Genomic DNA, 10,461 nt, shown 5'->3' on the forward strand with positions numbered 1-10,461 from the left:
TCCTGAGAGGGATATGCAATTTCATAAGACCAGTCACGATCATACGCTATTCAAATGTTCAAAAATCAAACTGAGGTGATTTATATGCAAATTTCTCCCAATCCTTCATTTTCCTTTTCTATCTTTTCCATCAAGCTAAGAGCCCGTCAAGGTGGAGGGCATCAAGTAATGTACAAGAAAGAAAGCTCCATTGCCATGTTTAATGCAGTCAAGGGATGTACACAAACGGCGCGTATGTCACAGTGCTTAATACGGTTCCCGATCTCGTCTCGGAGCTAGTCGTCCTCGCTGCGAACGTGGGTCGGGACTCGCTGCCCGCCAGAACACCCGTGGTGACAGTGACGGTGGTAGGATCAACAGTCACCTTATCCGAATTGTAACTTTTAACCGCCTCCTTGGTCCACGAGCCAGCATCTGGGTCGCCCATATACATGTCCACGACATGACCATCCTCGTCAAGTACGAGACGCACTTCGGAGCGTGGGCCATCGTCCTCGTAGATGATGTTGCATGTCCGACCGTCGATAGGGTTGCCATCCAGATCGACGAAGTAGAGATTATCATAATCAAGGTCGAGATAGGTATCCTTTTTGCCATTTCCAAGGAATTTGAGGTCAGCGTGGCAGACGCCAGCGGGATCGTTATACTCCTCAAGCGACATGTACTGGTCGTTGCCGGCGAGGTCTCTTTGGAATATTCCGGGTTGGGAGTCAAAAGGCCGATACTGAGCGCTTGCTATCGGGGCTGGATCAACGCGCCAGGATTGTCGAGGCCACCCATATGCATTACCGTACATGCTTATCAACGTCGGCTTATCAGCTATGCATTGACTACCTAGTAAAATTGGGAGAGGGACACATACGGATCATCGTCAAGAACACGGAACCCATGGTCAATAACCGTGGAGGTCGAGATAACTCCAGGCTGATCGGTGTAAGTGTATGTAGCCCAGCAAAGCGAGTTGACCGTTTGCTCGTCGAAACCATAAGCATCTATGAAGCGTTGTCCACTACCAGAACCGCGCCCCGCGGGCAGGGGCCCAAACGCCCTATTTCAAGGTCAGGGATGATCGCATGACGATAGCTTGAGTCTTACATACCAGGTTGCAGGCGGTCCATCGTCTCTAATGCCGCACTTGGTAGAGCGGTACGTCGAGCAAGGCCTCCATTGCGCGTCCTTCCAAGCCTTATAATCAATTCCCTGTCTCCCATTCGCAGGGCCGTTGACTAGACGGCAAGCTTGCGGAGAATTATTTCCTGATTCCCTGAGGTTGCCCATAGGAAACTCATCCAGTTGACATCGGGCTACTTTGTTGATCGGTGCTTGGGCCCGGGTTCGGTATGCGCTAATACGCTGGTTAGCTCTCCACGATGAATACTTACGGCCGTTCTGGGATGCCAGTGGTTGATAGACAGTCCTTCCGTTAAGCAGCTTGTTGATCGCCCATCTTTGGTTATCACAAATCTCGTCCCAACCCAAGCCATAGCGGCACGTATATGTGACCTCACAATCGCAGCTAGTCGTCGTGGCGCCGCCGTTAAAGTCGAGAAGCGACCACTGACCATACGCAGTTCGGGTCCCAACTTTTGTTGGGACGCCAACGTTGGGTTTAGATGGGGAGCCGCCGAAAGCCCACCCAGCTATACCTGAGATAATTTGCCAACCGACGTAGACCGTAGCAGCGATGCCGGCAAGCGCCCCTAGAGCGCATACTGCCCCCTCCCCAATAAGGGATAGGCCGAACGTGGGCAGTGCTCCAATAAGCGACGGGACGAGATCAGCGAGGCAGAGAGATCCTAATCCCAAACCGGAGAGTATCAAGCCAGGCAAACCACGCTCTTCAAGTCCATGGTCGCGTACATAGAGACTGAGGCCAGTATTAGAGCCGCCTCGCTTGCTAAGCGCAGAAGTCTGGCCATAGAGCACGAGGTTCCCAGAATTGGTGATTGACGAAGGGACAAATCCCGTGCAGCAATATGCTTGAAAGCCACCAGTACAGGTCAGGTCTTCAATCTGCCCTCCATCGGTCTCCTGGTACGAGTTGCTATTACGGGCGACAATGGTGGCCTCGGAGTCAGAGCATGCCGGTGAGCAAGGCATTCCCACGCCTCTAAAACCCTCCCATTGGCAGGTACCCATCGTGGTTCCTGGAGCGCAACATAGTGTCTGGACTTCGCCTGGAGAGCATACGGAGTTCTGCTGGAAGCCAACAATTTGGCCGCGGGCTCCAGTTACATCAAAATACCCGGTCGTACACTCCCCTCCGCATAGAGACCAGTAGCAGCTCGATGCGATAGCGTTCTGTAGCGTAGCATTGGCCATCTGCTCCTTGAATGAAGCCGCAGCTGTCTCCGACACCCCGTTTGCTGTACCGATGCCCATCAAGTCGTTCATACTATCGCCAGCTGTGTTGTCCTGATCAATCGACCACTGAAAGAAAGCCTTGGTTAGATGGTTTTTCAAAAATGAAAAATGAAAATGAAAAGAAAAAATGAATGAAAGGAAGGAAGGAAGGAAGGAAGGAAGGAAGGAAGGAAGGAAGGAAGGAACTGTAAAAAGTGGTCTCTTACAATCATGACACCCCCAAGACACAGGCTATTAGCGAAGGCCATCTTCTGCTGCATTGTCACTCCATCATCGAAGCTTACCCACTGGTTCGTATCAAAGGCAAGCCAGCGGACCCCTGCAGTGGCATCATATGATTCGGTTCCCGTTCCGGCCGCTAGAAGACGTTTGATCTCGGCGTTGGAAAGCGTCCCGGATGACTGTGTGCACTCTCCCGCATTACCACCGGTGGTGAACTGGCATACGCCGTTAGGCGTGGTGCAAGACGGATCAGCGAGCGTAAAGGAACGCCCATACCAGCCCAGTCCAAGCACAACCTTGGACGGGTCGACTCCAGCCCTCCACAGCAGGGACAAGCCGTCGTTGATTTCAGTGAGATTGGTGTGCGGGCGGATGTAAGGCCCCGTGAACTTGTTGGACGAGTCCCACACGCCATGGATGTCGTAGCTCATGAAGTTGAACCAGTCGACGCTGGGCTCCATATCAAGGACGTCGAAATGCTGAAGGTACCAGTATGAGGATGGAAGTGTAGTGCTGATTCCCAATCCGCTACCGAACGAGGCCCTCAATTCGGCCAGGAAGGTTGGGAAGTTGGTGAAATCGGCTGCGACGCCGCCTCGGTCGTCGGCGGCAGGGTATTCCCAGTCAATGTCCACACCGTCAAAGCCGTATGTCTGCATGAAATTGCGCAGTGAAGTAATGAAAGCTTGCCGATTTGCCGAGGAGCCGACCATGTTACTGAAAGCATTCTGCGTGTTTGGCGTATTCGTTGCATCATTGAAAGACCAGCCGCCGACTGATAGCCACGCCTGCAGTCCTGGCTGCTTCGTCTTGAGTGCCGTGAAGCGCGAATAAAGGCCGGCCGCATTTGCGTCCATGGGCGAGATCTGGAAATTAGACGGGTCGAAGAATGAGAAGGCAAAATTGATATGCGTCAGACCCGTCAGCTCGAGGTCTTCAGGTGTAAACACATCACATGGCCGCTCCGTCGCCCAGCTCTCGTAGTATCCGATGCGCCGCGCAGCCGCAGCATTGCTACCACTGGAGCAAGAAGGAGTCGGAGCTGCTCCACAGCCGCCATACCCCTCCTGACAACCAGTGCCGCAGAATTCATCAGTGCTGCCGCCTGGGTAAAATACGGGTCAGTATCTGCTCTCATGGGAAATGCCCAAACAAACTTCAGGCGGCTTACAGAATCCATATTGCGAACAACACACGTTCAGAGGGCAAGTTGCGTTATTGGGATCGGCATATTCGCCACAAGGAGCTTTTGCGTCGCAATTGGAAATGCAGACGTCAGCCCCGCAACTCGAGGGGGCGTAAGAACAAACGCCAGTGTTTGAACAACATGCTCCATTTGTGCAAGGTACCCCAGGTGCGCAAGTGCCTATGGGAAGGTCTCTTTTGCGCAGAGAGCCAGAGCCAGCGCCAAGGTCAAGGTGGTCAATTCTTTGCTTTGAATGCTCAGAGAATTGCCGGATGAGGGCCTCGTTTTGGAACTTAGGTTTGTTCTTTGAATAGGCCTCGTAGAGAGGTGGCAGGGCCGAAGACGAGTTCTTTGGCAACTGGGGTGCTGGAGTGAACTCTGGCGATTGTTTCGCGTTGTTGCGTTTCCCATGATCGTGTTGATGATGACCTTGGGAAATCCCGCAACTTGCTAGAGCAAGAAGCGCTGGCAAAAGGATTCGCATTGAAGCTGCTGCCAAATCTCAACCCGCAATGGTATCAATGAGGACTGATGAGCAAAACCTACTCCGGCCTTTGTCGTTGAAGTCTCTGGAGTAATGGCACAGCGACCTCCAGCCTATGGAGAAGACAGGAGTACAATTTCTGTCAACCCAGATATGGGGGCCACGGAAATGACGGCAAGACGAGAAGCCGGTCACACGCCATCACTCATGATTTTCCATCCATATCGTTGAATTGATGGCGGATGCATCCCCGCCGGGAGGTATTCTGCTCCTCAAACTACCGCCAAATTGCCCAAACAAGCTAGTTCACCGAATACCCCTGCAAAGGCTTGTGTCGGGGCCGAAGTCCAAAAGTACCTAGTGTCAGCACTTGTTGAACTAATAATTCTTAGTTCCCCAGGAAGCATCAGAGATTACGCATGTCGCCTCAGCCATTGGCTGCAAGAGGCTAGTCCGTTGACTAAATAGTCTAGATATCCCGAGTCAACAGCCCCCTAATTTCTGGTATCCTTCTATAGGCTGACAGGACGGGAAGCAGGTGCGAATTCACAAGGCACGAACCTCCGAATTTCCCGCAATATCCTAGTACCTGCATCCTGCAAGGGAAAGTAGGCAGAATTGTGGGTGGCGTGGTTATCGAGGGGGGGCACTTCAAGCAGCCCTTCGTGAAGAGGAGAGGAAGAGAGAAAAGTGCCCCCGACATTTCTGTTTTCCATGTCTTCGGATCCATTCTCGTGCAAAGAGCAATTCGAGCATCATAGTCTCTTGTCTACCCAATGGACAAAATGCTATTCTCCTCCTTGAGACTCTGTTTTGTTCTACTTACGGCATGGACAACTTGGGTTGCGGCCGATTTTGCGCTGTATGAAAACTATGATGAAGACGCCTTAATTGCTGGGCTCGCTCTGAGTAGTACGTGTCTTGCAGCACTGTGAGTACTCGCCTGTGGTTTCTTCTCCCTAAAATGCCCTATCTCTTTAACACCTGTACAGGAACACCACCGTCACTTGCAATGAAACCGCTGTTGGCCTATTAGGGCACGGGGCAGACATCCATTGTAAGCCTACTATTTCCAAACATGTTGTTGTCTGCCAACGAAGAAGTGAAGCTAATAAATTAAGTCTGGACGACTACTGATGTAGAGAACCTCTGCACCACAGACTGTGTCTCGTCTCTGGGTTCCTGGAAGGATAATGTTGCAACAGTCTGTGCAGAGGAGACCACAATCCAGGGCAATGTCGTGGTCAAAGCGAGGGCACTGCCACTGACATTTACCTACAATTCTGATCTCGTATGTATGCAGGACAGTTCATCAAATTGGTGTTTCCTGGACTCTCAGACATGGCAAGGAAGTGACTATATTCGTTGGGAGCCAACAATGTGCTTTACCAATGGTGATGACAACAGCACAGTCGCGCCTGAATGTGCCGATCCTGATTTTGATATCGGTGATATTAGTGATGATATGGCCGCTCTAACTAATCTATATGATAAGGAATTGGTATGTGAACTCCCTATGAAGTACATTGATCAGTGCCATTGAGGTTGTCTACTAACTGGGCGTAGTTCTGCAATGAGTGTTTCTTGAATCTGTATCGGCAACGTCTCCTGGATCCTTGGCTACCAGTTACCAATTTCACAGATTATTTAATCGATCAGTTTGACCTTGTTCAAGCAAACTGCTCAACAACGCTGCCTTACAGCACTTCAGCCTCCACCTTATACGTAGGGACGGCAACGGCTACTACCACCACCAGTGCAACGACGACGACAGACTCAACAACTACAGCGACTTGTCTGGGTCAAATGGTGCAGCCACTGCAAAACTGGCTCACCTGCAATGATCTTTGCGATACGTATGACATCCCTCCGCTTCTCCATTAATTAGTGGGCTTGCTGATTCAATGTTGCTAATATGCTGCATGCGGCAACTAGGTACAATATATCAACGGGTGACACTAGAGTTATCACTGGGGATTACGCCTGCTATTTCGACCAGGCTACCTGTTTCCCCCTTCCATGCGAGATCGATACGGTTTGGGACACACCAAGTTGGTATGTAGGACATAACGGTGGCCTGAAGCCACGAGATCGTGATCTGGGCTAAGCCCTGTAAAAACAGTGACGAACTTGCTACGAGATATTCCAACTCAACTTACAGCGTGACCACTGCTCAATTCCTCAGTTGGAACACCAATATCCAGGGCAGTTGTTCAGGAATTGCTGCAGGGCAGCGTGTATGTAAAAGGTAAGTCTAAGATCAAGGAGGTCGTCAAAATAGAGAATTTGCGGCATTCGGTGATGCTAACCAGACTCGACGAGAAAAAAGTGCCCCTGGAGGCACGTTTCCTAAACCCAACGCGACCATCACGGCGCCTGGCGCGACCGGCGAGCCTACTTACTACACAGCAGCCACTGCGGCTTATCCGACCCAAAGTGGAACCATCAATGAGTGCGGCGACTACTATCTCGTTGTAGCCGGTGACGACTGTGCTACCGTCGACCTGCGCTTCGGTCTGAACTATACTCAGTTGCAAGAATATAACACGTACCTTGACGCCACCTGCAGCAACCTGTGGCTTAATTACGACATTTGCGTCGCCCCTGTCACCGCTCAGACAGTCTCAACAGACGGTACATGCCCTCTGGGGGTAACCTGTGTTGGAAGCGCCTTTGGTGACTGCTGTTCTCCATTTGGCTACTGCGGAACCGGGTCAGATTACTGTGTCACTACAACCAACGGCACGGCGACGCAGGATGGCACCTGTGGGCCTGATTATGGGGGCACGACTTGTGTTCCCCAGTTCGGGGACTGTTGTAGTATATACGTAAGTGAGCATCCTTCTTATTCACTTCAGCCGCTGATAATAGACAAAAGGGCTACTGCGGCAATGGCACCACCTATTGTGGTGCAGGGAACTGCTATTCTGGCAGTTGTGACACTGATAATGGCGGCCCGTCTACAAATGGAGAGTGTGGCCCGAGTTTTGCCGGAAACAAGACCTGCACTGGTACTCAGTTTGGAACTTGTTGTTCCATATCTGGTTATTGTGGAAGCACCAGTGACTATTGCTCTGGGTCAAACTGCTATAGTGGTGCTTGTACTTCGTAATGTTGCTCTGGCTATGGAAAAAGGAGTTTCTCAATGTATATACCATGTCCAAGTAAACATTCCATTCACTTTTGAGGTTATCTTCACTCATGCCGTTTCAAGGCTGATCCAGAAAAACATTGATCAACTACCTAACTACATTCAGCCATATCATGGCCTCTCTTTTTTTCAACTTAAAAATATCAGTCCTAGTCAGATGATGGCTAAACTCCTTCGAAACCCCCCAGACTCCAGGGCAGAGAAGAATCTACTGCGACAGAAAAGAGCCCGACGCAAGTCGTGCCTGGAGAAAAAGGCTCTAGAGTGCAGTGAAATGTGCGGGGCAGATGTCTGTCTTAGTATACGCATTCAACAGTCAGGAAAGGTCTTCATTTTCTCCGCCGACGCTTCAGGTTTTTGGTCATTCCTCGGCTCTCAACTAGTGAGTGTGGATTGAATACTATGACTACGACTTTACTGGCTCTACTAGGGTTCCTATTACCCGACGCCAGTCGAGAGAACCGAAAAAAAGTCTTCAAGCTGCGAGCTTTATTGCTAGCAACTGAAATATCTTGTTCTTGTCTCATGCGGCATCCGAATCAAACATCAGCAAGCAACCGCATTCCTCCCAAGAGCCTCGACTCTCGGATTTTGGGGTTATGTAGCAAATGATTGGACTATGGCATTTCACTTTTCAGCCTAGTCTGGAGGAAAGAAATAGGGAATAAAGCTTAACTTGAAAGCATACTGATTTGGTGATCTAAAACTTTGTTATGAAGTTCTTTGGCCCCTATGTGTATCTCGCAGGACTTTTCTCTTTGTAGGACTGCACTGGGATGTGCTGAAACATTTTTTCTAGTATATGTACATAATCTCCACGCCCGAGCCGTCGACTTGAATATTTGAATTATGTATCACTTTACATATACATATAGCTCACGAATATTCATTGTGTGGTTCTTCGCCAGAAGTGGGATGTCTAGGGCAGTCTCTTAGCTAACCTTGGAAGATAATATGTGAAACGCTTACGAAACCACGTTTATGCCTCAACAGACATCCACCAACACAAAACCTTTGCGGAAATCAGAGTCCCACCCATCCGAAGTAGCCAAAGATATCAGGCTATACTTTTAGGCAGCTACATATACAAGGAAGAAGTAATGCAATCACCAGGGTGATCTGAGCCTAATCAGGAACTTTGAACGTACTTTGTAGTCGCAACTAGAATTCCGTCTTCAGTCAAGTTTGCTATCATCTCCTTTGGGATTCAACTAGAGTAATTAAACAAGAACCATTAAAGTGACCGAGATACAAGTTAATATTAGACTAATCCATGCTCCCGTCTTATAATCCACTCGTTTGGTCTTTCAATATAGGTATCTACTATGTAGTGCTAGAGCACGAATCTTAACTTTTTTTTTTTCTCTCTCCAGCTAGATACATACAAAGTACTAGTAGTATTTATAAAAAATATGCGGAGCAGACAAGCATAATCCAAGTGGATCCAGATGCCCCACATCAGGGCGTATTCGTTCAGAAATTACCCGATTAGGAATCTAGAAATAGCCCTAGATATGCAACAGCATTAGACGTCTATAAGTCCCTATGAATCCCATATTTTTCTTTAGATGCTAAAGCAACATTCCTATTGGCATCGCTAGTATGGACATCGTTTATCACCCCGGCAAAAACGGAACTGCGCCCTCGGTAGAATTCTATCCATACACACCATCTGCCACAGCTGGGTATGCCTTCATGGGAATTTTTGGGGTTTCAACCCTCGCCCATATCGTGTTGATGTTTCCTTTCCGTGCTACCTATTTTATCCCACTGGTGCTAGGAGGAATTTGTATGATGACACCACCCCACCTTTATACAAGAGGAACCATTAGGGCTAACGATGAACGAAACCAGGCGAGACATTTGGCTACTACGGCCGAGCATGGTCACACCAATCTCGATTTGAGATCAAATCTTGGGCCTTGCAGGAGATGCTCATTCTATGCGCACCCCCTCTTGTAGCAGCCACTATCTATATGGTCCTCGGCTGCATTGTCCGCTCCTTCGGCGCTGAACATCTTTCAAGCCTGCGTCCCAAATGGCTCACCTTTGTCTTTGTTATGAATGATGTGCTCTGCTTTTGTACACAGTTGGGGGGTGCGGGTGTCCAAGTTACTGGGGATCAGCAGGTGATGGAAATTGGCAAAAAGGTCGTTTTGGCTGGCTTGATCTTCTCCTCGGTTGTCTTTGCCTGTTTTATTCTGATCGTGGCCAACTTTCATCGGCGTCTTCAGCGAAGGCCTACACTTCTTCTTATTGAGAACCCCGATCTACCTTGGCAGCGATACATGTGGGCAATCTACACTTCTTGCTTTGCATTGATGCTGCGCAATCTGGTGCGGACTATTCAATTTGAAGCCGGTCATACAACTGATATCAACACCAAGGAGGTCTATATCTATATTTTTGATGCTTTTTTGATGTTTTTTACGATGTTTGTGCTGATCATTTATCATCCGGGTCGGCTTATCAAGAAGGCACGTCGCCTGACCAAAACCCTCGCCAGAGATGGGAATTCTGATTTGCTTTTGAATGGATGTGAAATGGGCCAGATACTTACCAAGTGATTGGTTACTGTTCAAGGGGACAAGTAGTTATACTAGACTGTGCATATATTCAGCATATAAATCAATAAACATCGCAAGCCCTGAAGATGTAATCGTCATGATACATGGTATTTCTTGGGTGATCATGAGAAGATGAGACCCTGTAAGCCGGCCATTCTTACTGAGAAGACTGGACTTGATTCAATTCAGCCGGTGTCCGGGTGGTTGATGTATGAAAAGAAGGAGCCACGGTGTGCCAACAAGCACACACCAGCCCTCTCACAGAGCATCTAGGGTATTGGATTGGTCATTGGTCAAACAAGGCAAATGAAGCTATCGGGTCCGTTGGTTGCGTCCATTTCAATTTCGCTTTCGTTTGGAGTGTCAATATCGCACTGCTCACCAATCCCCAGAGATAGCTAAATTTTTATTGAGAAACTTTTGGGAAGTCTTTTCTTCCCTTCTTGGTGTTATAATCAGAAGGAGTATTGAAAATGGGATAGCTGTA

The 10,461-nt window shown here is 49.0% G+C and overlaps 3 protein-coding genes across 3 annotated transcripts; 2 read left to right on the forward strand and 1 right to left on the reverse strand.

Annotated features, from left to right (window-relative positions):
• Positions 1 to 208: 208 nt before the first annotated feature.
• On the reverse strand, positions 209 to 4,256 carry N7479_003515 (glycoside hydrolase family 18 protein; the record flags this gene model as incomplete). Its single annotated transcript, XM_057251212.1, has 5 exons — positions 209 to 830; positions 863 to 1,048; positions 1,100 to 2,430; positions 2,571 to 3,691; positions 3,758 to 4,256. The coding sequence occupies 5 exons, from the start codon at positions 4,254 to 4,256 to the stop codon at positions 209 to 211; spliced, it is 3,759 nt and encodes a 1,252-aa protein (XP_057110537.1).
• Positions 4,257 to 5,032: 776 nt separating this feature from the next.
• N7479_003516 (uncharacterized protein) lies at positions 5,033 to 7,196 on the forward strand (the record flags this gene model as incomplete). The annotated part of the gene is made up of 9 exons (XM_057251213.1): positions 5,033 to 5,187; positions 5,249 to 5,313; positions 5,378 to 5,547; positions 5,596 to 5,757; positions 5,823 to 6,112; positions 6,192 to 6,311; positions 6,379 to 6,493; positions 6,569 to 7,084; positions 7,191 to 7,196. 9 exons carry the CDS (start codon positions 5,033 to 5,035, stop codon positions 7,194 to 7,196), a joined length of 1,599 nt encoding a protein of 532 aa, XP_057110538.1.
• Positions 7,197 to 9,009: 1,813 nt separating this feature from the next.
• N7479_003517 (RTA1 domain-containing protein) lies at positions 9,010 to 9,974 on the forward strand (the record flags this gene model as incomplete). Its single annotated transcript, XM_057251214.1, has 2 exons — positions 9,010 to 9,196; positions 9,262 to 9,974. The coding sequence occupies 2 exons, from the start codon at positions 9,010 to 9,012 to the stop codon at positions 9,972 to 9,974; spliced, it is 900 nt and encodes a 299-aa protein (XP_057110539.1).
• Positions 9,975 to 10,461: the final 487 nt, after the last annotated feature.

Source organism: Penicillium vulpinum (genome assembly GCF_028829585.1).
Source record: "Penicillium vulpinum strain IBT 29486 chromosome Unknown utg000002l_segment0_segment0, whole genome shotgun sequence".
In the NCBI taxonomy this organism is placed as follows: Eukaryota; Fungi; Ascomycota; class Eurotiomycetes; order Eurotiales; family Aspergillaceae; genus Penicillium; species Penicillium vulpinum.